Genomic DNA, 25,365 nt, shown 5'->3' on the forward strand with positions numbered 1-25,365 from the left:
GGGTTACCATCACCAGTAATCGGACGGTGGCATCACGTGCCCCCCATGGTAATATACAGAATGCGGCATCGCTTCTGTGGCATTTCTGCCCAGAATACATAACCTGAATTTACTGACTAGGAAACATGAGTGAAACCTAAATTGAGGGACATTTTCAAAACTGGCCAGAACGTTTCAAAAAAATATGAAAATCACAGAAGGCAAGGCTGGGGGACTTCCAGATTGTGGGAGATCAAAGACCCGCCATAACAATGAAGTGTAACCCATAATCCTGGCTTGATTCCTGGGTCAGAAGATTTTTTTCTTTTTGCTAAAATAGCATTATTGGGACCACAGGCAACATATGAATGGAGTCTCTAAATTAGATGGGAGTTTTGTATCAAAGGTAATTTCCTGATTTTGATAGTTGTGATATGGTTGTGTAGAATGTCTTAAATAGTCTTTAGAGAATGTATTGAAGCAGGGAAGGGTAATGGGGTATTGTTTTAGTAACTTCTCCGATGGTTCAGAAGAAATATGTGAGTATTTAAGGACTTACTCACACATACAGCGGGGCGGGGGGTGAGAATGATAAAACCAATGTGGGGAAATGTTAACAATCAGGGAACCTGGTGTAGGATGCACAGGGATTCCTCACGCATTTCTTGCCACCTTTCTGTGAGTGTGAAATATCCCAGTTCATGTTTCTAATATACTGAAAAGAAAACTGAGTGTTTAGAACCTGAGTCATGCAAAAAGGCTTTTATTTCTTACCTGTCAACCCCCTACCTTATTCATAAGACTAAATTGTTTTGGAACATGTTAAGAAAAAAATTGAAAATAAGTAAGAAATATATGTGGCCTTGGCAAGAACTGTCTAAACTGTCCAATTTTACAAAATGCTTGGGAAAGTTTGACAGATTATGTGGAGAGGTTTCTTTTTGTTTCGGGAGACAGCCCAAACTTCAGTGGCTATTCTTCTGAGCTCCTGGTATCATTTTACTCCAAACTTGACTGCAATTAGACACAGGACGTGGGATACTGGGACATGGAGGCAGAAAATAATTATTAGCAAGGATAAAAGAGATAGACTTGAAAAACTTGTATAGGATTTTATGCATGTGTACACATTTTATTAAATTTGCATTCTAAGATATACACAAGGTCAACATTTCACAAAACTTCCTATTATTTATTCCAAAAGCAGTTATCATGAAACAGAGTACGATTATATAAGTTAGTCAAGCAAAAAGAGCATCTGTAGGATTTTCTTATCATATCATCTCTTGTACTTGCTTTCAAATAGAAGCCTGAAATATGACATATTAGAATAGGAAGAGAGAATTTTACTTTATAATAATGACCACTTTTCAAATATTAGACTTCATACAAAAATAAAGGGGTACTGTCAACAAAGCTCATCTGAAGGCTAGCATCTCTATCTTTTATTTTTTCCAAAACAATCCCTGCATAAACTTAACTTTCTAGTCAATTTGAACAATAAAAACAAACCCCGGTTTCAATGATGAAGTGACTCATCTCGTCTCCTAGTTCTCACACTACTGTTAACGACTACAATTTCCTGTCCCAATTCTCACCCACCACTGGATCTCAAGAAGAAATTGAAATATCATCACATTCCGAAGGTTGTTTCTTACGAGTCCTAAATTAGAGCCAAAAAAAATCATGGCCAAAAGTATCCCTTTAAGGCAAAGAAGACAGTAGCGCAAAAGGGGATGATTACCCTGTAAAAGAGAAAACCATCTTTCGGTATTATATGGGCAGAAACATTTGAATGTGGTTCTTTCAGAAACAGGACAGACACACTGGATACCATCGAAGTAATTCTTCTTTAAAAATGGCACGCTAGGGAACACGCTTCATAGTATGTACATTGATGTTGGGCTTGAAAGCTGAGGGACCTTGCATGGGTGAAAGCAATAGGAGAAATCAAGCCGTTAATGGTCATCAGGGTGGTTAGTACAGTTTAGAATCAACACCACCTCGGATGCCGGAACAGAACTACTCACTGCAAAGCTAAGTGATGCTCTCTTGTAAGTCAAAGCGGATAGATTTCCCCTCAAGCCATACGGTAGGACTATTCTGTGAGCCCCATCAAAGCGCATCATCTTCCTTCAAAATTCAAGAATCTTTGCCTTCAAAGGACACAGGGGCAGTAGTTTCCATTTCTTACATTCATTTCAAAAGTGGAATATTGTGATCCTAGCAGTCAAATTTGCATATTAAACACAGACAATCCAACCACGATGTCTAAACATTAAAAAGCAACCAAGCACAACAGACATTTTTACACAGTTTCAAATAATAAATAACACAACGATAGATTACACTCGGGTTTTTTTTTTTTTTAAATAGCTCTATCAGGATTTTCCTCTTTTAAAAGTTAAATAACTTACGGTACCTCGGACTCACTATCATGTACACTGTTCACAGCTCGAAAAGCTCCTTAAAAGCAGAATGCACAGTAACATCGACTTTTTTCAGCTTCTAAAAGCTTCCTCACAGATATTAAATTGCCCTTACTAGGAGGCAGCATCGACAAGAACTGGATTCGGACTCTGGTGGCAACACGATAACCCAGAGTCAGTGGCAGCACGCACTCACCACGCGACAAAACCAACAAATCCAAGGACAGAAAAGTAATCAGGAAAAAAAAAAGCAGCAATCAAAACAGTATGTGGCAATCAGACACATTAAAGCCCCCTTTTCTACCCTACTTTAAGACATCCATCTTTACAGCACAACACTGTACCCCAAGGCACCTCAGGCCTTGTAATACCACCCGAGACAAGCTGTCAAGCTCCATGCATGCTTTTCTACATAGTGCTTTGGGTGTAAATAACATTATTCATTCATTTGTAGATGCTCCACACATCTGGTCAAGGCAGGGATTTCTTCTCCTTGATAACACCACCTAGAAACATTAACAATATTTTATATATTCCTTCGGGCAACAGGTTTGGGGAGAAAAATATCAACTGTGGTGGCTAAGGCATAAGAACCTATGGAGAGTCATCCAGGCATCCCGTCTAGTCCATTTACATTCTCAGCACTAAAATCAATCCTCACGTCATACACTCCACCAGCAAAGAAGCGATATGGTAGTAATGAAAAGTGACTACGGGTTTCTTCCCCTCTGTGAGAAATGGCAAGTAAGCAGCTCAAACAGGAAAGGGAAACAAAATGATGTACTTGAAGCTGATGCAGAAAAATAAAAATTTAATATAATCAAAAGCAATCCATCTATTATTGTGAAATAAAGAAGATCTGAAACTATGTAGTCAACAGAGAACAAAACAAAACAAAACACAAACAACAACAACAACAACAAAACCCAAATCTCTCAAGCAAGGGAATTTCTGATCAACTTCAGCTGTCGTGTCGCTGCTGGGAAAAAGAACCACTGTCGAAAACACACATCAGTGCTTTCCTTAAACGTATAGGCTTTACAACAGGTGCTCTTTGAGGCACCGAGGAATATATATATATATATATATATATATATATATATACTGAGCAATCAAAAATGAGTATTGGGGATTTAGTCACTAGATCCAAAATGAGATCAGCAAAAAAGAGACATACGTAAGGTCACTACACTCGTAAAATTGAACTTTTAGAGAAGAGAGATGCCACACAGAATGGCATCAGAATGGTTTTTTTTGTTTTTTTTCAGCCTGTTACACTTTAATCCTCATTATGGATCAAAGTTCTCTGCGTTCCTCACTGCAAGTTTTACGTAAGGAACGGAAGTTAAGAACGCTGAATCAGAAATGGGTAAGTCACTTGGGTGAGAGATCATCCATCAAGATGAACGGAGAGCATGGATTGGAGCATGCTACTGGAAACTCTGCGGTTGTTCTGCTTTTAGCCAGTGAGTCTGAGGATAAGCCACTGCTGCTACTACTGCCATCCAAAATATCTGAACTGAGGACAAAGCAAAAAGAATTATAAGCAGATGCATCTATCAGGATAAAGGTAAACATAACATGCAACGACATAGTTCCAAGAACCACACATCGGTAAGACCATTTGTAAATAATAAAAAAGCATAAGCGACAGCAATGACCTACACAAGGCGCTACATTCGGATACTTGCAAAAATAAGGTCACACACACAAAAAAAATAAGGTCACAGATATCCAGAGGACATTCAAGGTTCCGTATCACTTTGGTGCTCTCTTGGAGGCACCAGAACGTCCAACACAGAGTAAGCATTCCTTGACGTGTCGTGATTTTGGTGAGGGAGTTCCCTTACCTTCAGCTCAAAAGATCACTATCCTTAGATTTCTCTTCTTCCCTTCCCATCAGCCTTCGAGTAAAAGGACCGGTTACTCACTGAGGCACCCTGGACCGTCTGAAGTACTCTAGTAAGTTCCCTGCTTCATGGCTCCTCTACCCCAGAACACGGTCCTTCGACTACTCTAGATCCGACCGCTTCCCCCTTCGCACCCTCTTCCCAAGATGCCTTCAATTCAAACACTTCTCTTTTCTGATTTCTCCCTCCACCGTTTGTCTTTTATATTCCTCTCCTCTGATGAACTTCTGACACTGTTTCCTTTTCTCTTGCTTTTAGAACCCAGAGGTGTCCCTGGTATCTCTACAAGCCTCCTTCAGTTACTATCCAGTTAGGCTGCTAGATGGAATGTTCTATAGCCACGGACCCAATACCCTCACCCTCCACTTGCCTCTTCGACTCTGACTGCCAGCTTCTGCTCGCATCCTTCCAGGAAAACTCCCGATCTGGGCACCAGAGCCTCTAGGATCCAGCCCAGGGACTCCTTACCCACCCAGCCTAGGCTCTCGTGGCTGCCAACCATCCATCTGGCCCGCTTCGTAATAAACCCGGCTTCACACTTCAGTATTCCCCATTTCACACCAGGCTGCCCTTCTGGCTCTGAGTCCCATCAGTCCAACATGTAAGTTCTATGCTCTTATATATCTGGCCTGAATTCACTCCTTCACTTATTCTAATATTTACTGAGGATCTGCCAAGGGCAGGAAGTGTGCTAGATCTTAGAAATATGATGGCATCTAAGACAGACATGGTCCCAGCCCTCATGGAACTTACAAAGTACAGTGCGGAAGACAGACACTTAAGGAATCATGCTGATACGTGTGTAATTTGGGATCAAAGCAGCACAAGCAAGATACAAAGGGCTCTGTGAGTGTGTGACATGGGTAATCTGATCTAATGTTGGAGGAACTGGGAGGAACACGTACCCCAAAAGTGATACTTGAGCTGCTCATCTGAAAGCTGAGTAGGTATTAACTAGGTCTGGTTTGGGAGGAAGCAAGGGTGGTTTTAGGGGCCGAAAGAGGGCTAGTGTGGTTGTTAAGTAGAGAGAGTGAGGACACAATGAGAGACAAAGCCGGAGAGGTCGTCGGGTGGTTTTAGGATTTACAGAGACACACTTTTTAATTTTGTAAAGGGAAGCAAGCACAGAATTGGAGAAGGAATAATGAATCAGGAAATATGGGTTCTAGCTGAAGTCTGGTCACTAGCTCTTCTATAAAAGCCCACCCTGGTCTAATATGCTCTGAGGCTAAATATTAGCTTCACTTTTAATATGATCACTTTTATGGATCTCCAGGTTAATACATTCCTGGTGTTAAGCAACCCATGGCACACTTGGAAGTTTCTGGGCCCTGTACCCTGCCCCCTACCTCAACAACATGTAACGCTTTGCCCCCACTTCTCTGCTATTTTTTCTATTGCCTGTGGATTGTTTTTAGGCAGAGACAGAAAACAAACTTCGGAAAAGTAAACATAAAAAGGGAAACAGTACAGTCCACGGTACTCCCACTCTATGCTCACTGCTGTGAAATGCATCATTAATAACAGCACTTTTAAGTAAGAAGTTCGGAAAATTTAGCTGGCACTGCTGTTTTTCAACCCACTGGTAAAACAGGTCTAAAATATGAATTATTCAAACTACTGAAAGAAAGTTACACAGATAATCTAAGGCATTGGAAAATCAAAAGACCTTTATATTTGCCTTTGGAACATATGTGATTTTTCCTCCTGCAGCATTTTGCCTAGACTAATATTAAAATGAATTTACTTTCCTAAAGCACATATTGGCTGGGCAGCCGAAGGACACGCTCTGTGCTACTTGGCAAGAAGAAACAGGCCTTGATTAAAATTTGGCCACCAAGCAGATAATCTGAATATAAATAAAGACTTTCTTATTCCAACCACCGACCTTATGGTGAGCCCTGGGTTAAAAGATTCCATTTGTAACAAGACCTGCTTGCTTAGGTGAATCCTGTATTCACTCAAAAACACAGAACATGGCTCATGAGGAGAAACCTCACATCCAGCACCTTAAGAGAAATAAGCTAACAGGGGAATTACCAAGAAGTTACCGGGAAAAAAAGAATACAAATCTGAACATTTCGTTTCATATATTCCTTTTCAGGAATTTTTTCTCTATTATTAAATATGAACATACGAAAAATTATGTTCATTAATAGTAAAATAGCATACTTAAATTTAGCCTCCAGCATAATTGAGATTCAGAACTTGGTAAACCGTTAACCAGGTATTTTCTCTGAACTAAGGTCTAGTTTCTACTCTAATATATCTGACACTACTACACTTGGTCATGGAAGCAGAGACTACAGGTCACAGATTACCCACTGTCGGTAAATCCGTGCAGAGCAAGACTTCTGTGATTTTTTTTTAAATTCACAGAGAAATCCCTGAATAAAAGTCACTTTCACAGCGTTCATTACTAAACCTTCTGTCAGGCCTTCTAAAAGCAACAAAGTATGGTCCAATTCAAGTTTATCTTTTTCCTTTCCTAGCTGAAACTCTGATGGAGGTATTAATGGGCCTCAGACTAATGACTGAAAGCCAGACAATGCATGGAAAGCAAAGGACCTAGATAGTTCAAGCTGGACACAGGAGTAAAAGCATCAAAAAATGAACTAATTCAGGGCACCTGGGTGGCTCAGTGGGTTAAGCCTCTGCCTTCAGCTCAGGTCATGATCCCAGGGTCCTGGGATCGAGCCCTGCATCGGGCTCTCTGCTCGGCAGGGAGCCTGCTTCCCCCTCTCTCTCTGCCTGCCTCTCTGCCTACTTGTGATCTCTCTCTGTCAAATAAATACATAAAATTTTTTTTAAATGAACTAATTTTAATTCATTATGGCTACTGAGTATACATAATGATGCAATATCTGAACCACACAACCAAAAATACTCATGACTATTAAGGTAGTGTCCTCAGTCTAAAAAAAGTAAGAGTAAAAGTATAAGAGAATTACTAAAACATTCAAATGATAAACAACAAAATCAGGATGTCCCGTGTAACTGATGCTATTACCCATCTGGCGGAGTCACTTTGTGCCTTGTGCAGTCAATAAACTGAGTTCTATCCGACTAAGGACAGGCAGGAAAATGTACTCCCAATTCGCCACAGCCCTATCAACCCTCACATAGATTCTGGTACTACCCCTTGCTGTGGGTTAAAGTGGTCCACAGGGTAGGTTTTCTGGTCTCTATGATCTTATCTTAGAAAGATCCAACATTATATTTCTGCATAACTTCTAAGTTTTTAAGATCACATATTTAAATATAATCACTTCCATAGTCACCTTGGGGATAGTTTTTTTTAAAGATTTTATTTATTTATTTGGCAGGCAGAGATCACAAGTAGGCAGAGAGGCAGAGAGAGAAAGAGAGAGAGGAGGAAGCAGGCTCACCGCCAAGCAGAGAGCCCGACGCGGGGCTCGATCCCAGTACCCCAGGATCATGACCTGAGCTGAAGGCAGAGGCCCCAACCCACTGAGCCGCCCAGGCACCCCAGGGATAGGAGTTTTAAGTACCAGCACAGATGTCTAAGCTGCTCACTTAAACACAATCAAGGTATATATATACAGTTCTATTATTAGATAAATCGTGATTAAATCTCATTCTTTGTACACATCACATATTCCTGATTAAGTTTTCTTGCCGTGACACATATACCACTAAAAATAATGTGAAAATCACTAAGTGAAACCCAGTGAAAAATGTTAAAATATAAAGGTTAAGTCAGCAGTCACACTAACACTGACGCACTGGGCAAGAATCTCATGGAGAACTTCTCCTTTCCTGTCTGAGAAACAGACTATCGCTGAATCTTCACTACGTGGCTAGTGGCCCTAAAAACAGATAATCTTGTTCCCATAAGAACGAGGAGCAGAACAAGAGTCCCCAGCACACAAAAGGAATCAAAGCACCACAGACTGGTGAACTTCCAAGCTACGATCAAATTCTTAAGGTTCGGAAGAACTAGATGCAGAATGACGTAATTCCTGCCTTGTGGTTGACAACGTTCCCTGGATTTGGTTGGCAAAGATTTCAGAGATTTCATCTAGTAAAAAAAATATATCAAGAGCGGGCCTACTATTCCTTTGGGCAGCAGTCACCACACTGGACACAAACCCTACATAGGTCTCTACTCAAACTTCACGCTTAATTTACACTTCAAAGATGTCAGATTTTATTTTTTTAATATATTCTTTTTTTAAGATTTCATTTATTTATTTGACAGAGAGAGAGAGAGCATGCACAAGCAGGGGGAGCAGTAGGTAGAGGGGGGGAGAGGAGAGAGAACCAGGCTTCCTTCGGAGCAAGGAGCCCAACGTGGGGCTCAATCCCAGGACCCTGGGATCATGACCTGAGTCAAAGGCAGACACTTAACCGACTGAGCCACCCAGGAGGCCCAAGATGTCAGATTTTAATGACTGTTATTTAACATATGAAGTTTAACTTCAAGTTTTAAAAACCCATCTTTCCTTTGTGGGGTGGGGAAGGGGGACAAAGACAAATGAAAGGATGAGATGCCATCTATTAATGATCGACCCGGTACCTTTTCTGCTCCCTAAAATGTATAAAAATGGTTTCCTTGGCTATCACATAGATTGGTTATCCTTGGCAACAGAAACCAGAACACAGGTAGTATCTGTCTCTCTCCCCATTTCTAACAATACTGATCAATGAAAGAAAGTCTGATCAATGGAACTGCATTACAGAGATAGGAAAAAAAGGTTTTGCAAAAGCAGCATCCAATTTTCACGAATCACGAATAACTCCTGTTTTAAATCTCTTCATTGCAAACATAAATGTCAGCAATATTAGGATACAAGGTGTCCCAAAAGTCAGAGCAATCTTAAGCTTTAATATCCTCAGGAGTCCAAATGCTACAAACTTAGTGAAAATACCTTTTAAACTTTAATTGCTTCAATATCTTTCACACTTAGTTTTGTGAGTTTGGACAATAAACTTCAACCTATTACTTGAGCCACACGTTGGCTTGTTACCGCTCTGACTGGCCATGAAGGAAGTGAATCTTTCCAGTGTGAGGCAATGCTTTTTGTCTTTATGGATCAAAAATGCCCTTAATCACCAATGTCGATGTCTCCAGTGCTCTCATAGTTAGTGACGGTTCTAAGGAGAAAGAATGGGAGTGGTGGCAACAGAAATAGGACCCTCACCATAGCCACCATCGTTGACAACTTAGGTTTTGCTATTCGGAGGAATAAACGTCTGGACAAGGGGTGAGGACCCTTGGTAAATCCCAGACCCTTTGCTTTCCTTCCTTCTTTATTGTTTTATGGCATCCTGTACAGTCTATGACAATATTTTTTTAAAAATCGCCTCACCCTCTGAGTTTTCAGCTTGGCGAAATGCTTCCCTGTCTTCTCCCTAACTTGGTTACTTGGTTAGCAATTGGGTAAGCAAAGCTATTTATACTGTCATGTGCCTATATTAAACCACACTTTACCATAAAAGTGATAGGCAGTTTCCACTAAGTGTAGAGTTTCATCCACTAGCCCTCCTGACAAGCTTTAGAAGTTTTCTCTTTGCAATCATCTACATACCTGGAAAGGCTCTCTATACCAAAATTAGCACACTGAGCTACCAAGGACAGACATAGATGAGAGAGGAGAGACTGTGGGGCTGAAAATAGCTAGAACAATCTAAAAGGCATCTGTTCCAGGGTTAGAACAGTACTGATCAACGAGTCTAATAAACCAGAAGAATCTGTGACTTCTTAGTCAACTACAAGTGCAGGTTATCTTACACAAAAAAATAAATATGTGATCTGGAAAGAAAGAATTATATAAGGTATAAAAAAAGAAAGAATTATATAAGGTATAATTCTTATACCTTATAAGTGGCGTGCATAATTCCTCCATTTAGAGGACACCATCCCTATATTTCTAAAGTGAATGCACTTTTGGGCTCTTAAAAAAGATCCTCAGCTATAAAACTCAGGCAACAAAAAGTACGGAAAGGCACTACACAGTTGTGTCTAGAACACTGTGTCTAGAACAGCTCAGTGCATTGATTAGAAATAGGTGCCGAGGGGCACAAGGGTGGCTTGGTTGGTTAAGTATCCGCCTTCGGCTCAGGTCATGATCCCAGGGTCCTGGGATGGAGCCCCACATCGGGCTCCCTGCCTCTCCCTCTCCCTCTGCCACTCCCCCTGCTTGTGTTCTCTCACTCGTGCTCTCTCAAATAAATAAATAAAATCTTTAAAAAATTTTTTTAAAAAAGAAGTAAATACTGAAAGAATTCAAAGTATTACCTGGCCACTGCCACTATCCCTTCCCCTTCCTTCCAATATATGTCAGCATTCAAGTACTCGACTTCAGGTACATGAAAAGACATTAACTTCTGCACCGAAACACTGAAGGGCCTTAAGTTAGATGTGTGGCTGAAAAAAAATATTATGTGACTAGACCACAGGAATCAGGAAGTGTTTTTATACTAACACTTGTTTTTATACTAAAAAACAAAACCTGGGTAGGACTGTGACAGAACACCCCCCAAATTTCAAAAACACTTTATAACAGAAAATGCAATAGAAAATGCCACGCTTCAGAGGATGCTGGTGTTCCCTGCTAAGTCAAAGGATATAATACAAAATGCAGGCAGAGCAGCTACAATCAATGCACATTATCCACACCAACCCGGAAACTCTTTCTCACGCCATCCAGCTGTTGCCACGCTCCTATACCATTAGCACCTACCAAGAGAGGCTGACCTAACAGGAGCTAGGGAGGAAAGGGAAGGTGCCAGAAACATACACACACTTCTGAAGGAGTACTCAATGACTTTCAAATGATCTGCTTTTTTTCACATTCTCTGTACCTCCCTGGAGCTTTCCCCTCTATAGAGCATGAATAAAAAGCCGAATGTTATTCCAAATGATCCCAACATACTTCGGATGTGGCTCTTTTTTAATAGCTCATCCCCTAACATCCTTCGGATTTGGTTTCATTTTTTACCATGAACTGAAATCAGACAGTCGTGCAGCCTCTGGCGACAGCATGCTGGTAGTGCCTTGGAAGAGCCTCTTGGGCTGGCTTTCTGTCTCCATTTCACCTAAAACAGAAAGAGATGAATGCTACCGTAAAACAACTTTACAAATACAGGCGTGGGGCTAAAATGGGATGATCTTTGTTCAACTAAAGCTCAGAACGCTTCGTCAAGCCATTACTTTGAAGCTGTTTTTCCACAGGCTTTAAAGTGGAAGAAATAATACTTCCATATAACCTCAACCAAAAAGTAAGTGGCCCTTAAAAAAAAAAAAAACACCTTATTTAGCATGCTACGGATATAGTCCTGTTCTTTAACCAAAGAGCAGAACTAGAACACGGACTGCATCAGGCAAAATGAATCAAAGCTTACCCCAGCAGAACCATCCCCAAACAGCTGAAGCTCACAGTGAATAATGATTTATCCTAGACAATTAGCAAAGACTACTGATTTTATATTATTTTAATATATCGGAGTATTTCCTGAGTCAAAGTCAAATGGGTTAAAAAGTACAAAGTCTAACAAACAGTGTATAAATTAAAGGTTGCTTTAGACTACTTAGGGAAAATGAATACTTTAAAAAGTGATTTCGAATGCCCATCTGTAATTGAAAGCAATCATTAATCCATTCAGGAAATCGGTGTTGTACTGGCAACACCTCACTCTTATAGACTATCTCAGAATATCTATAAGGTAGCAGAAAAACTTTGCATTAATCCGAATAACAACATTTTGCCACCAGGAGTGCAAAGACTAAAAACCCTCAGTTAAGACCAAAAAAGCCCCTTTTCAAATAAGCTATGATTTAAAACACACAAATACCTTAGTTTTGAGGCTCTTTATCTGAGCTTTAAAATGGAATATTAAATAAAACTTAATTCTTGGGCCTAACTATATGTTCCAATGGGAAATTAGTAACTGAATTTACAGCCATACAAGATTCTTCTGATGGAAAAAGATCAAGCAAGAACAAATGCAACATTTATTTTTTCCCTCATATTATCAATTAATTCATATTATCTTTCTTCTGGAGCTATTTTGGAAATTACCAACTCAGGAAAAGTTGTATTTTTATTTGCTTTTGCCATGCTTTAATATGGAGCTTTTAAAAGCTACTGCCAGACTTTCGACACCTCATTAGCAAAAGACTTTAGACCTTTTAGCAAAGAATTCCTCCATCTGCTGGTATATTTTGGAATAGCTTTGAAACTAAACAACCATACTAATTCCAACTTCCTGCAATGTATCAAAAATTAATAATAACAATAATAATGGCTTTACTTTCCAAGTGTTATTTTCACCTAATAGCTCCTGAGAAGGTTCTTAGGGTTGTAAATAATTCCTTGCAGCATTAAGGTAAAAGACTACCAGGTTATAAAAAAAATTTATTCACTAAATGCAAACATCATCACCATATCAAAACCTACTTTCCAGAAAACGTATCATATCTGAAATATCACACTTTTTGAATCTGTGCATGGTGCTATTAGTGGAAAGTTTCCACCAAAGCTCCAAGTACCTGTTTACCCAGTATTAGGAGTGGGGCTGTTTTCCTGGCCCCAAAGGTGATCTGCACAAAGAAACCACCTGCTGAGTTGCTTTTTCAAAATTATGGTTAAAATCTTATTTAAAATGACATCCAACACTTGGAATCATATGGGTATAGCCCCAGGAAGGATGACTCAACCTTTCCTAATTTTTTGTGCCTTTTTAAAACAGACTCCATAAGGGCCCTCAAAGGCATCTGAAACTAGCACCGAGTGAGATCATTTTAGTTTAGTGCCCTGTGGTTCAAAGTAAGGTAATTAAGAGCACCCCATCATATCAAAAACCCTATGGACTCGAATATGAGGCAGTTTCTCTCTGTGAGGCATAATTTGGTGGTGGCTTATATCTGAATATGCAGCGTGTTCAGAGACCTATTTACTAGGACATAAGCACGTACTTCTGCAATGTATTAACTTGCATCTATTTTCTATTCAGATCACTGAGAGGCAAAAATTTCTGGAATATATATTGGTAATATGAATATATGAATAAGATTCAGTTATGAAGTACAAAAAACATAGAGAGTATCAGATAACTCATTTACAAAATTTAGAATCCATAAAGCATACGTTGGGAAGAATATTTCCCATTTCTTTAGAAAAAAGGACTCATGCCTTGAGCTAATTTCAGACAAATTCTAGTTTGTCATTCAAGCTCAGCTAGGTTTAGTATCAGAAGTGTGACACTTGCCTTTTCTTTTCACAGGACCAAGAACACTGGGCTTGATGCACTTGACTGGACTCTGACTCCTCCTGCTTCAAAGAATAAACAAACAGGTTGTGAAGTGCTTCTAAGATGCAAGATAAACGTTAGAGCCCACCAAATAAATCAATGAAATTGACAGTCATCTAGAAAACGGTGGAAAATGCCCGTGTTGAAAGTTGACAAACTGAAATGCCAAAACATGATCTGAGCTGGCCTATAGCGATCGGAGAAAACACGGCATTTCAAGCTATTTTAAAAAGTCATTCTGTAAGACAAGGTATCTGCAACAGTTTTTTTTAAGATAAACCTTATTAAAAAGGTATTTTGAGGGGTGCCTGGGTGGCTCAGTGGTCTAAGCCTCTGCCTTCGGCTTGGGTCATGGTTCAGGGTCCTGGGATCGAGCCCGGCCACTGCGCTCTCTGCCCAGCCAGGAGCCTGCTTCCCCTTCTCTCTCTGCCTACTTGTGATCTCTCTCTCTCTCTCTGTCAAATAAATAAATAAAATCTTTAAAAATATATACATATTTTTAAAAAGGTATTTTGATTTTACTAGTCTACAATCTTATATTTTTTTCCTTATCCTTATAAAGGATATATTATTGGGTGTGGGTGGGTGGGTGGGTGTGTGTGTGGGTGGGTGTATGCCTGGTAAAATGTCACTGGTAGAATACAGGTGACAGGTAGTATGTGGATGCTCATTTGGTTCAATTTTGTTGTCTGTTCGATAATTTCTGTAAGAAAATGCTGGGGAAAAAGTTCATCAGGAGAGACAAGCTTTTGCAAAGCAGGTTCACTTACCTGGTGAAGCGTCTTGGACTAGGAACGGGGCTCGGGGGCAACCCGCTGCTGCTCACAAACATTTCTAAGGATGGTGAAAAACGTTGCTGGAAAAAACACATTTCATATTAACATAGCTTTAGTGCTCCAGCTTTCAAAAGGTTCTCAAGATAACAGAAACAACATCCTTAGAATTACTTAGCTGTCTGTCTATATGCGCAGGCACACACACACACACACACACACACGAGAGAGAATATACACATGTATTGACAGACCATTTTTTTTCCAAATTACTATCACAGACTTCCATTCATTTTCCTTCTCATCATCGGATTCTTTACACATGAGGTGAGGTGTTGTGTGTATGCGTGCATATGTGTGTGTGTGTGTGTGTGTGTGTGTGTGTGTTTTAGAGAGTTAACAGCTCAGTGTGTGAAAGAGAGTTAACATCTTGTCAACGAGCCGACCTTTCCAAATCCTCTGGTGGGCGATGGTGCTGGAGACACCGGGGTGAAGTCAATCCTTTTGGGAGAATATAGTTTCTCTGGCTTCTCAATGTCGCTGTCACTCTGTAAACACACAAGTGTTACTTCCTCATAATTCACAATCCAGCGCATCACAGCTCTTTACTACTCAAACACACCTACATTTTTAGAATAGAAATGTACAGATTCTAAAAGTTGCACTCTCATGTTTTGGTGGAAAAGGAGAGATCAAAAATGAATACAAATTTGGAAACGGGGTGGGGGGAACAGAAGGGTACCAAAAAAATGAATGAAGCCAATGAACAACATAAAGGTTTCCAGAAAGAAAAAAAAAAAAAGCAAACATGGGATTAACTTTACCAGGCTCAAGCTCTCATCCCATGACTGGCTCATCTGCATTGCTGTCTGCACTTCCCTAAAACAAACAGAAATGAAAGGCCATTCAGTGCTCAGACATACATACAAGACATACATCAGGCTAGACCCTGTTCTCATGGAGTACTAACCGTTCGTGTGCAGTTTCCCTGTTCATCATATCCATGCCTTCCTCCTACAAAGACAAACACATGCTGAAATCACAGTATTTATGCACATCCACATGGTTCTCTACCTCGAAGAAAATCTTAAAAGACTTTTCTGCCTTCTTTGCCATCATCACAGCGCAGCAGAACATTCTAAGATTGTCTCCCCTGCCGCATCTGTGTTTCACCTGAACACTCAGAAGAATTTCCAGCTGCCTGTGGCTATTCATGTTTAATGGCCCAATCTTCAGAATGAAAATAAAAGCGAAGTGGACAATTCAGACTACTGTAGCTCTGAGCTAGGAAGGAAAATTTACCCTTTTGATCTGATGCAGCCTGCTGCTAGGAACACGGTTAGGCGAGGACGACAGCAACTGGAAGGGAAAAGTAAACATTTACTATTTTCTGAAGCACAGAGCAGCAGTCTGCTGTCGGTCCTGGTGTCCAACCTCCTCCCAGATAAGATTTCATACTCTTCTCAGAGATGTAGCTCTTTAGATCACTGAACATTAGCGCACTAGAGGCAGGACATTCAGTCTTTGGAAGGTACACCAGGTGTCCAACCTCAAAGCACCATCTGTCACTAGACAGGCACTGACTTTAACACTTTTCCCAAATGAATGCAGGGCTGTGTACATTTACGTGAGAAAAAAAAAAGATTCCAGGCCTTGGAAATATCCATTACCCCACTTACCTAAAATAAGGAACTAGGTAAGAAGGGAAAGGAAAAAAAAAACTGATTTTAGTCATTTTAACACCAAAGTACCAATGGTACATGTCTTCACAGGCTCAGAAGCCCAGTATAATATTCTGTCTATGATTAGGGTCGATCGAAAACATTTTAAAGCTGCTAAGATTTTGCTTGTGTGATCTAAATCAATCCTAAAATTTGGTAATCACCGCTATCACTGCAAACCCTACTTACTAGTTAAGAAAAATCAGTGTGGAAGGCAATGTGTATTTTTCAGATAACTGCTGCTTTCCCTTAGATCATTGCTTTTTTTGACAACACAAAACTAAAATGATTTGGGGGGAGGGGGCCAAATTATGTTCCCGCAAAATAATCACAATCTAATCACCAGATGAAAGGTACAATTCATCTCAACAGCTCTTACAGGGCTCTAACAGCCGTAATGTAAACAACTGCTACTTAGTCCCTAATTAAATCCAAATAAACCTGTAGTGCCGTAAAACCAAATAAGACACCCGCCCTGTTACAAGAGGCCCTATCCGATTAAAATGTCTAAAAATCCTAATGTGGTGAGTTGTACAAAATGGTGATAAACTGCTCCAAGCTTTTTAGGCAAAAGCGAAGTCAGGTGAAAAAAAATTTTTTTAAAGGTATACACTGAAACAGGATTTTACCTCAAAGCATATCTCTTCAGTACCCTCCCCTTCCTCTTACTTTTTCCTCTCCTAGGCTCTGAAAATAAAAAAAAAACTTTACGAATAAAATCCTCGTAAATAAAAGGTTCCCCCCCGACACTAGAAAACGAATATATGTTTACTGGTAAGCTCTTAATGAAGGCCATTTGAGAAACACTAAGCGGGGCGCCCGGGGGGTGCAGGCGGTGACGCAGCTGACTCTTGATTTCGGCTCAGGCTGTCATCTTGGGGTCCGGGGATAGAGCCCTGAGTTAGGCTCCGTGCTCAGCCGGGAATCTGGTTGTGATTCTCTCTCTCCCTCTGCCCTGACCCCTCCCCCGACTGGTGCCCACTCTCCCTCGCTCTCACAAATAAATAAATAAATCTTTCCCCCTAAAAAGGAAAGAAAAACACTAAGCTACTAGGCAAGTAAATAAGGGAGGAAAGACTAAGAGAATACCATAGAAGAGAGCACACACGTGTCTGTCAGAGAACAAAAGAAACCCCAGAGGCCGCGAAATCAGCAGGAAAGCCAAAGATTGCAAAAAGCTGATGGCAGAGAAAGTTAGAAGTATAGATGCTGCATCTATATGACGTCCAACTTGTCAACGTACACAGAACTGGAAAGAAGACCCAAAGGGGGCCCAGGGAAGAACAATGCTGTGGCTAGTACTAGAAACAAGTGTTAATGCACAGACGGAGAAAAAAGCCAAGTGCTTCAAGGAGGATGCTGGTTAATGGCATTAAGTACAGCAAAGAGCTTAAGTGGGGTAAGAAAGGAGGCCCCTGCCACCAGCATCACGTGGGCACTGGTGACTTTCGTAAGAACAGGGTTTGTTGGTTTTTTCTTTTTTTGAGATTTTATTTAGAGAGAACGAGAGCAGGAGGAGCAGAGGGAGAGGGACAAGCCAACTCTGCACTGAGCACAGAGCCCGACGTGGGGCTTGATCCCAGGACCCTAAGATCAGGACCTGAGCTAAAATCAAGAGTCGGACACTTAACCGACTGAGCCGCAGGCACCCCTCCAAAAACAGGTTCTTTAAAAAAGATTTTATTTTTTTGTGATAGAGCGAGAGCAAGAGAGGGAGCTGAGTGGGTGGGGGGTGAGCATAGCGAGAGGGAGAAACAGGCTCTTCACTGTGCAGGGAGCCCGATGCGGGGCTCAACCCCAGGACCCTGAGATCGTGACCTGAGCCAAAGGCAGATGCTTAACCCACGGAGCCACCCAGGAGCCCCTGAGAACAGTTTTTTAATAGTGTGGTGATAGAAGTAGTGAGATCACAAACTGGCTGAGTAGTTGGCAAGAAACTAGGAGATGAGGAATGAGAGGAAGTGTGCTGTGGATTAAGCTCTGTGAAAGCTCAGAGGGCTGGGAGGAAAACAGGGAAAGAGAGACCTATGAAAGCAGACAAGTTTGTGTTCCAGATATTAGACATGTGAGTCAGAAGAAAGTGGGAGCAAAAAAGCCAGGGAGGAAGGGACTAGAGGGTAGACAAGAGCCTGAGCAAAGTGACAGGAGACTCAGAAAATCTAGGAACCATTAGGACAAAGTGCCCCATGTGAAGGTAAAGACATTTTCAGAAGAAAGCTGACATGTATACGAGACGGCCATCCGCACGCTCTGTGAACAGGGAAGGGTCATGTGCTGAAAGTGAAAGGTGTAGGAAGCTTGCAGAATTTTTTTCAAAATTTGAATATTGCTTTGGAGAACAGCACGGAGCAAGTGGCACCTTGAACCCAAAATGCCCAGGAAGAATTTATCTCCTGGCCCTTCAAATGACCAATTCCTTGAAATTTCCCTACTCATATACAGGCAACACCTTTCCCCTGGTCACTAAGAAATAAAAGTTCAGTCCCCTGGAGTACTCCTTCTCCCTGCATTTATACCTAATCCGTTGTCAAATCATGAGGAAACGATCTCTGCACATCTTCATGGGCCAGTCCCCTCCGTTCCACTTCACACCACACCTTGCTTTTGGCAGGTTAATACAAGACACAGGGAAGTGTATTAAGATTTATAGAGCGGGGGGGGGGGGGGCGGGTGGCTCAGTGGGTTAAGCGTCTGCCTTCAGCTCAGGTCATGATCTCAGGGTCGTGGGATCAAGTCCTGAGTCGGGCTCCCTGCTCAGCAGGGAGTCGGCTTCTCCCTCTCTCCCTTCTGCCTGCCGCTCCCCTTCCTCATGTGCTCTCTGTCAAATAAATAAATAAAATATTTTTAAAAAGATTTATAGAGGACACTGTGATATAACATGTAAGGTATAATCAGTGATGACAGAAATACCCAAAGGGTGCTGTGGAAGGCTTCCCGAAACAGGAAGCTCAAAAGGAGAAGGGGATGGAGGGAAGAACCACGTAAGCATCACCAAAGAGCAGTGAATCAACATGGCTCCTCCAACAAACTAGGGATTGTAGTGCAGCCCGAGAAAAAGGTATTTGTCGGGGGAGAGGGATGAGCCTAGACAGAGTGGATAAGAATCTTCGTGTTTTAGAAAAGAGAAAAAGTCCAGTGTAAAGAGGCAAATTCATTTTCCCTTCTTTGCTCTACTACTGATATCAGGAACACAGCTGGGTAACAAGTGGAAACATTTTTCATATACGCAGCAAAATTAAATTCTATTTTCCAGCATCCTCAAGGAAGGTGACGTGAATCAAACCTCCAGATCGCTAACATTTCCCCCTTTAAGTATGTTTAGCCAGTTCGGCTGGAAATCTTTCTTGAAAGCGTTGTAATTTCCCCCCCCTTTCTTAAACAGATTTTGCCAAACAGAATGGCCCTGGCATGTCTCTATTCTAATCCCGGCCCTGCAGCTTCCCAATTATGTGATTCTAAGCAAGTCGCTTCTATCGGCTGAGTCTTAGCTGCTGCCTCTTTGAACTGGGAAAAACATCTTTTGTCCTGCCTACTTCATACGGGTTGCTATGAGAATGACAAGTGTGTAAGGACTCTGTAACGTGTAGAATACCACATAAGCATAGGTACTACTATAATTTAAGCAAAGGTTAATGACGTGGGTATCTTTAAGAACATCAAGTATTTTACAGTTCTATGCCGGCGAGGTCCTCAGGGTCTATTAACGGGCTCTCAGCCCTTGTACTAAGCCACGGACTAATTTTTTAAAAGCCTCTCTTTGCTTTTCAGTTTTTCCCTCTCCTCCCCTGCTAGCAGCTATTAGTATACCTTAAACCCGAATGTACCTCTTCTGATTTGCTGCTTCTCCACACTACCGAGTTGGAAGCTTATTATAATTGTGCATAAATTTTAGATGATTCAGAGGTCAGAGAGGCTCCCTATAAATGACGAACCTTTGTGCACAGACTATGGAAATCAAGCACAGCCATTCACAGGTCTGTTTGCTTACATCTCAGATGTCTTCCAGAGCGCTGCAGCTACTGGCTAAGTGGGGTCCGTATGTGAAGTGCTACTACATAAAAAACCTCATCATTATTTCTCCCAATGCGACCAGCTAATAAGATGATCCCTGACAGCTCTGGCTATATAAAACAGTCACTATTAGCAACTCTACCGGGAATATAAATACAGACATTATAAAGGAGCGCTTACTTTGGGTAAATAACGTTGTCCAACAGCTATGTGTCAGAAATAAACACCCTGCTACTGTCTAAATGATTTTTGCTTCCTAGGACAAATAAAGACCACTTTTTCAGCTATATTTAGAAGTCAATCCTGATTTACCTCATAACCATGATGCAAGCAGTGACAAAAAAAAAAAATAATGAATAGTTTTTTTTTTTTTAAATACAAAGTCCCACAGCCAGGAAAAAACTTTAACCAGATCTCTTTTTGGCACCGAAAGCTGACAATGGCCACTCATGAACGAGGTAGGTAAAATAAAATTTTTCTTTTGTGAACAATGGTGCATAGCGCATCGTCTTGAGAACGAGAGACTACATTGGAAAGTGTTTTCCCCAATCCATACCACGAAAAATACTTACTTCTATACTTACCAGGCTATGACGGCTCATAATCGTTGTACTATTCCTCCGAGTTCTAAAGGTATAAGGTTGAAAAACCTGGGAAAGGTCACTAAAAAAATAAAAATAAAATTAATAAGGTCTTCTCATTTAAGGGAACTGTCAAGCCTCTAGTCAACAATGAAATCTTCCATGCTCCTCATTCCGTACAGTGAATAAATACCTCACCAGCCTCTTCAGAGCTTCGGTGGTGGTGTGCTGTGGATGACAGGTTTGCCCAGATACTGATCTCCTCAGTGGTTGGGGGGCAGCTAGGAGATGTATGGGGCGGAGCTCCAGACTGGTTGCCTCCAGCTGCTTCTGGTAAGAGCACACGCCCCCAAACCGGTTCCCACCAGACAGGAGCAGCCTCATCTGTTTACCCCAGAAAACCTAAACATATTACTGCTTTCTGTGTGTGCCATGAGGGCGAGAAGGGCTGAGGAGCCCTGTTCCACAGCACATCTCCCACTGTTGCCCTAAATATGTGTTCTGCCCGTGAACCTGCTGTGCAATTAGACAAATATGCCTGGAGTTTTGCTCCTGTTGCCTCTTCTGCCTCCGGTGTCCTCCCTCCCACCACCATCCGTCCAAATCCTTCCTCTCCTCGAGCCCCCATTTCAACGCAAACCACTCCATGAGGCCTCTCTTCAATCCACAAACTGAATGCAAGCATTCCCTCCTTTGAGTCCAAAGAGCACAATGGGAAATGAGATGCTTCTTGAGACACCAACTTTACCTTTTATTAAAGAAAAGCGTGCCTGTGTCTTAAACCCTGTGGTCGAGGCCTTTTGTTCCTCTTTGTATAACATTCCTGCAGTGCCTAGCAGAGTGCCATGCCCGTGATAAGAGGTCAAAAAAGATTTTCAGGACTGAACTGAATTGGGCTTCAAGGGCCCACTGAGATCACCTAATTCAGTTCTCCTAAGTTTCAAATGAGAAAACACTCAGAAAGGCTAAGTGAGTCACTCCTGATCACAGGGAGAAATACTGGGACTAGGTCTAGTCTCCTCACCCCTTCTGTCACATCATGCTACCTGCAAGTAATTACTTGATTCCTGGTTCAAAAAAACAGTGTGTTATTTCTACAACAGTCTAAACGCAGGTCAGCATGATTGCCCTAGTCCCTAGCAATTGCTTGCTTACCAGATTTAAAAAGACAACCCCAAAAGACCGATTTATGCCTACAGAATCAAAAATAAATGCAGAGCTGAAGACAGCATTAGGAAAGCAGTCACTCCATCATTCCCTCAGTTTCAAAATTTAATAAAAGAAAATGAGTTAATTCCATTTCCCCCCAAAATACAGATATTATAATCAGTTTGATAGACAAGAATTACCTATTTCTTTGCTTTCACTGTGCTTAAGTAATGATTTTGGCTAATTCTACTCCCATCCCCTTTTTGGACTAATTCCATTTCTACAGGGTCTCGCAAATTAGCTCTCTACTAAGATGAATTATCTACTTATAAGAGGGAAATGTAATAGGCTCAGGAGGTTTTCCAACCTAACCTTCACTATCCTAAGATTCTACCTTAAAATAGACCCTCTGGTGACTTAACACAAAAATATAAGACCTTACCACTAAAATTCAAGGGTTAATTCTTTCCATTGTTTTCTAAAACCTGTTATTTTCACTGACCTAAGCTACACGACACCCTTCCTTTTTTTAATTCACTGGAATGCATTTCTGGCAGTTTTAGGATCTGAAAACATTATGACAAATGCGAATCACTTAATGTGCCATGAACACGCTACTTGATTACAAGTTATTAGATAAATTGTGATTTATTAAAGTAAATGCTCTGTTAATGCCAGGGTTCCTAAACTAAGCTTAGAAATAGCAGCTCTTAGAGACAGGTGTCAAGTTGCAAGTCTAGTTCCAGGGGCTTCAGTCTGACATTCAGTGGTGTAAATTAGGCAGGGCAAGCAACCTGTTAGAAGAGCCAGAAGCTTCTTGTAGATCCTTTCAGAGTGGGCCAACAGAGCTCCAGGTAAAAAGGGCCCAATTTTTCCTACAGTTCCCAGAGTTTGGGGTCAAACTTTCACTCCACCTTGGGACCCAAGTGGCTGTCAAGCAAACAAGTCCCCATCCCCTCAGTTTAGAAAACCCAAACGAGCACCAACTCTCACTTTAGGGAAGGAAGCTTGCTTGCACGGGGTCGAGGAGCCCCTGAACCCCGCACTTCATCGTCCCCAACCCGCCTCACCTGAGCCCATGGATCAGGGGAGCGCTGCTGGATCTCCTCAGGGTGCCCCCATCAGATGTATCAGACTCAAAGTCCATCTCCATTTTCTCCTGAGCCATGTCGGAGACTTGCAGGCAGGCACAGCGGACAGGGCTCAGCTCCTGGTGCTTAGCTATGGACTCCCAAGACTCTCACTGCAGGACTGAGCTGCTGGGGACTGGCAGCTGGGGGGCGGGGGCTAAGGGGCGGAGGCTTGGGGGCGGGGGCTGGGGCGGAGAAAAGCAGGAGAGGAGGAGGAGGAGGGAACGAGGATGAGGATGAGGAAGGGAGGATGATAGTGAGTGAGGGGAGGAGGAAGGGAAGGTGGTAGTGGTGGTGGTGGACGGTGACAGAAGAAAGGAAGAGGATGGAGGAAAGAGAGGGATGGAGGGAAAAGAACAAGAGGCAGGAAAAGCGGATAGATGGAAAAGCAGGAAAACAGAGAGGGTAAAAGGAGGGCAGGATCGGGAAAGGAAGAACATGGGGGTAAGGAGGAGGACCGAGGGGGAGGGAGAGGGCAGGGTGGAGGGAAGAGGAACACGAGGGAGGGAAAGAAAAAGACGAGGTGCGGGGAAGAGGAGAGAGGAAGGAGAAGGAAGCGGACAGAGGGAGAAGAGGAGGGGGAGGAAACTAGGCAGCGGCGGAACTCATGTTGCTATCTTTCGGCCGACGACCTCAAGCGGGGCCGGGCTACAAACACCGCGGCTGCCCGGGCAGCCCTAGCACCGAAAAGCTGACAGTCGGGCAGGGCCCGGCCGGGTGGCCTCGACGGCTCCAGCTCCCCATGCTCGGGGACCCGGTCCAGCCCCCCATGCTCTGGGACCCGGTCCCGGAGGCTCCTCAGCCCTGTGAGGGGTGCTTCTCCCCTCCCTACCCCCCCTCCCCGCCTGGAGGACAGGTGGGGGGTTCGGCCCCTCAGCCGCCGCCGAGGTGCCTCCTCTTCCTCTCTCGGGTTCTAATGGCCCGGAGGAACCCCTTGGGGCCAAGACCAAAATCTACAACCTGCCGCCTCTTCCGCCTCCCACGCTTCAGAAGCGGGAACCTCCGCGGGGCCAGGTCTTCCGCGTCCGGGCACCCATCGGGTCCTGCGCACGCGCCCGGCGGCCGCGCCAATGAGCCCGCGGGCACGGAGCATGCGTGGGAGCCCCGCCCAGCAAACCTCCTCCAAAGGGGAGGAGCGTTTCCAGGGGGCCCGGCGCCTTCCTCTCTGGCATTGGCCCGGGGACCCTGGCGCCCGATTTTGAAAAGAGCCAATAGTTTGGAGACCTGGAGCATCTTCGCTCAGAGGAGTTTGGGCCGATATTCACGGGAAATAGAAACTTGTGGTTTCCAGGAGGTTTTTTTCAGTGCCAATTTGTTTGCTCTGAACTCTGATCTCCGCCCATTTCTTAAATCCCTTGATTTTGTTGGTCTTTGGAGGTGCTGATTTCTTTTTCAGATAATCCATTTGGATGCACTAGAACAAAGGAAATGAAAAAACAAAAGCAATGGTGTAAAAATAAAGAGACTCTAATGAGAGTTCATATAGCGAGTGGCAAGCACTCATCTCCATTTTACAAGCACTGTTAGCTTCAACAATATTAGGAAACGTCCTGAAGAACAAGGAACAGAGCCAATTTTTTTTTCTTTCTAGGATTTACGGAGACCCTAACAATAGCCATTGAGCATGTGTGAGGCCTGGAATTATTTATTTTATTTAACAAACACCCACATAGCAGTTACTGTGTGCTAGGCCCCATTCTAAGAGCTTTAGAAATATAATCTTCACTACTTGAATGGCCCTGGGATAAAGATGGTATTATATTGTGTTAATCATACATGCGGAGAAATATAGGAAATTTAATCGTTATGGAATTGGTTTCAAAATTTAACAAAAAGAGTTTTTCCTGCCTTTTCAACTTAGTTGTCCCGTATTAAACTTGCCAAGCCCAATCATTTTATTCTTCAGTGTTAATATTTGCTGCCCATAATACAGAGTTTTTAAGAGTTTTTGGATCGTTTCCTTTAGATTGCCTGTAGTTTTCTGTCAACTGAATTAGAAATGCAAGCTCTGTTTTGATCAATGTATGTAGCTCTTTTTATCTCAAGATCTCAGCAACCTCCTCATCTGCTCAAAAAAATGTAGTACATTCTATTGTTCACAATAGCTAGTAAATAATCATCTGTTGCCCACATGCAGAGTTCCTAACTCTGAAGAGTCTAACAATTTAGTAGAATCCCTAACTTTCCGGAGTGCCTAGGTGGCTCAGTTGGTTAAGCACCTGCCTTTGACTCAGGTCCTGATCCCAGGGTCCTGGAATCAAGCCCTGCATCACATCAGGCTCCCTGCTCATCTGGGAGTCTTCTTCTCCCTCTCTCTCTGCCCCTCTCCCCTACTCGTGCTCTTGCTCATGTATGTTCTCTCAAATAAATAAATAAATAAAATCTTTATAAAAAGAATCCCTAACT

General features: G+C 42.3%; 1 protein-coding gene across 3 annotated transcripts; it reads right to left on the minus strand.

The window, feature by feature from the left end:
• Positions 1 to 1,086: 1,086 nt before the first annotated feature.
• On the minus strand, positions 1,087 to 24,019 carry PABIR2 (PABIR family member 2). Of its 3 annotated transcripts, none has more exons than XM_080794948.1 (11): positions 23,920 to 24,019; positions 22,900 to 23,144; positions 20,684 to 20,762; positions 15,670 to 15,726; positions 15,338 to 15,381; positions 15,192 to 15,246; positions 14,814 to 14,915; positions 14,365 to 14,450; positions 13,553 to 13,614; positions 11,284 to 11,380; positions 1,087 to 2,914 (listed from the first exon to the last, which is right to left on the minus strand). In XM_080794948.1, exons 2-11 carry the CDS (start codon positions 22,995 to 22,997, stop codon positions 2,845 to 2,847), a joined length of 750 nt encoding a protein of 249 aa, XP_080651074.1. In that variant the 5' UTR covers positions 22,998 to 23,144; positions 23,920 to 24,019; the 3' UTR covers positions 1,087 to 2,844. The 3 variants fall into 3 exon arrangements, with proteins under 3 accessions (XP_080651074.1, XP_080651073.1, XP_080651072.1); XM_080794947.1 differs by having other exon boundaries at positions 13,553 to 13,617; positions 23,920 to 24,004; XM_080794946.1 differs by lacking the exon at positions 1,087 to 2,914 and adding an exon at positions 3,662 to 3,927 and having other exon boundaries at positions 13,553 to 13,617; positions 23,920 to 24,004.
• Positions 24,020 to 25,365: the final 1,346 nt, after the last annotated feature.

The sequence above is a fragment of the Martes martes genome (genome assembly GCF_963455335.1).
Source record: "Martes martes genome assembly, chromosome: X".
Lineage (NCBI taxonomy): Eukaryota > Metazoa > Chordata > Mammalia > Carnivora > Mustelidae > Martes > Martes martes.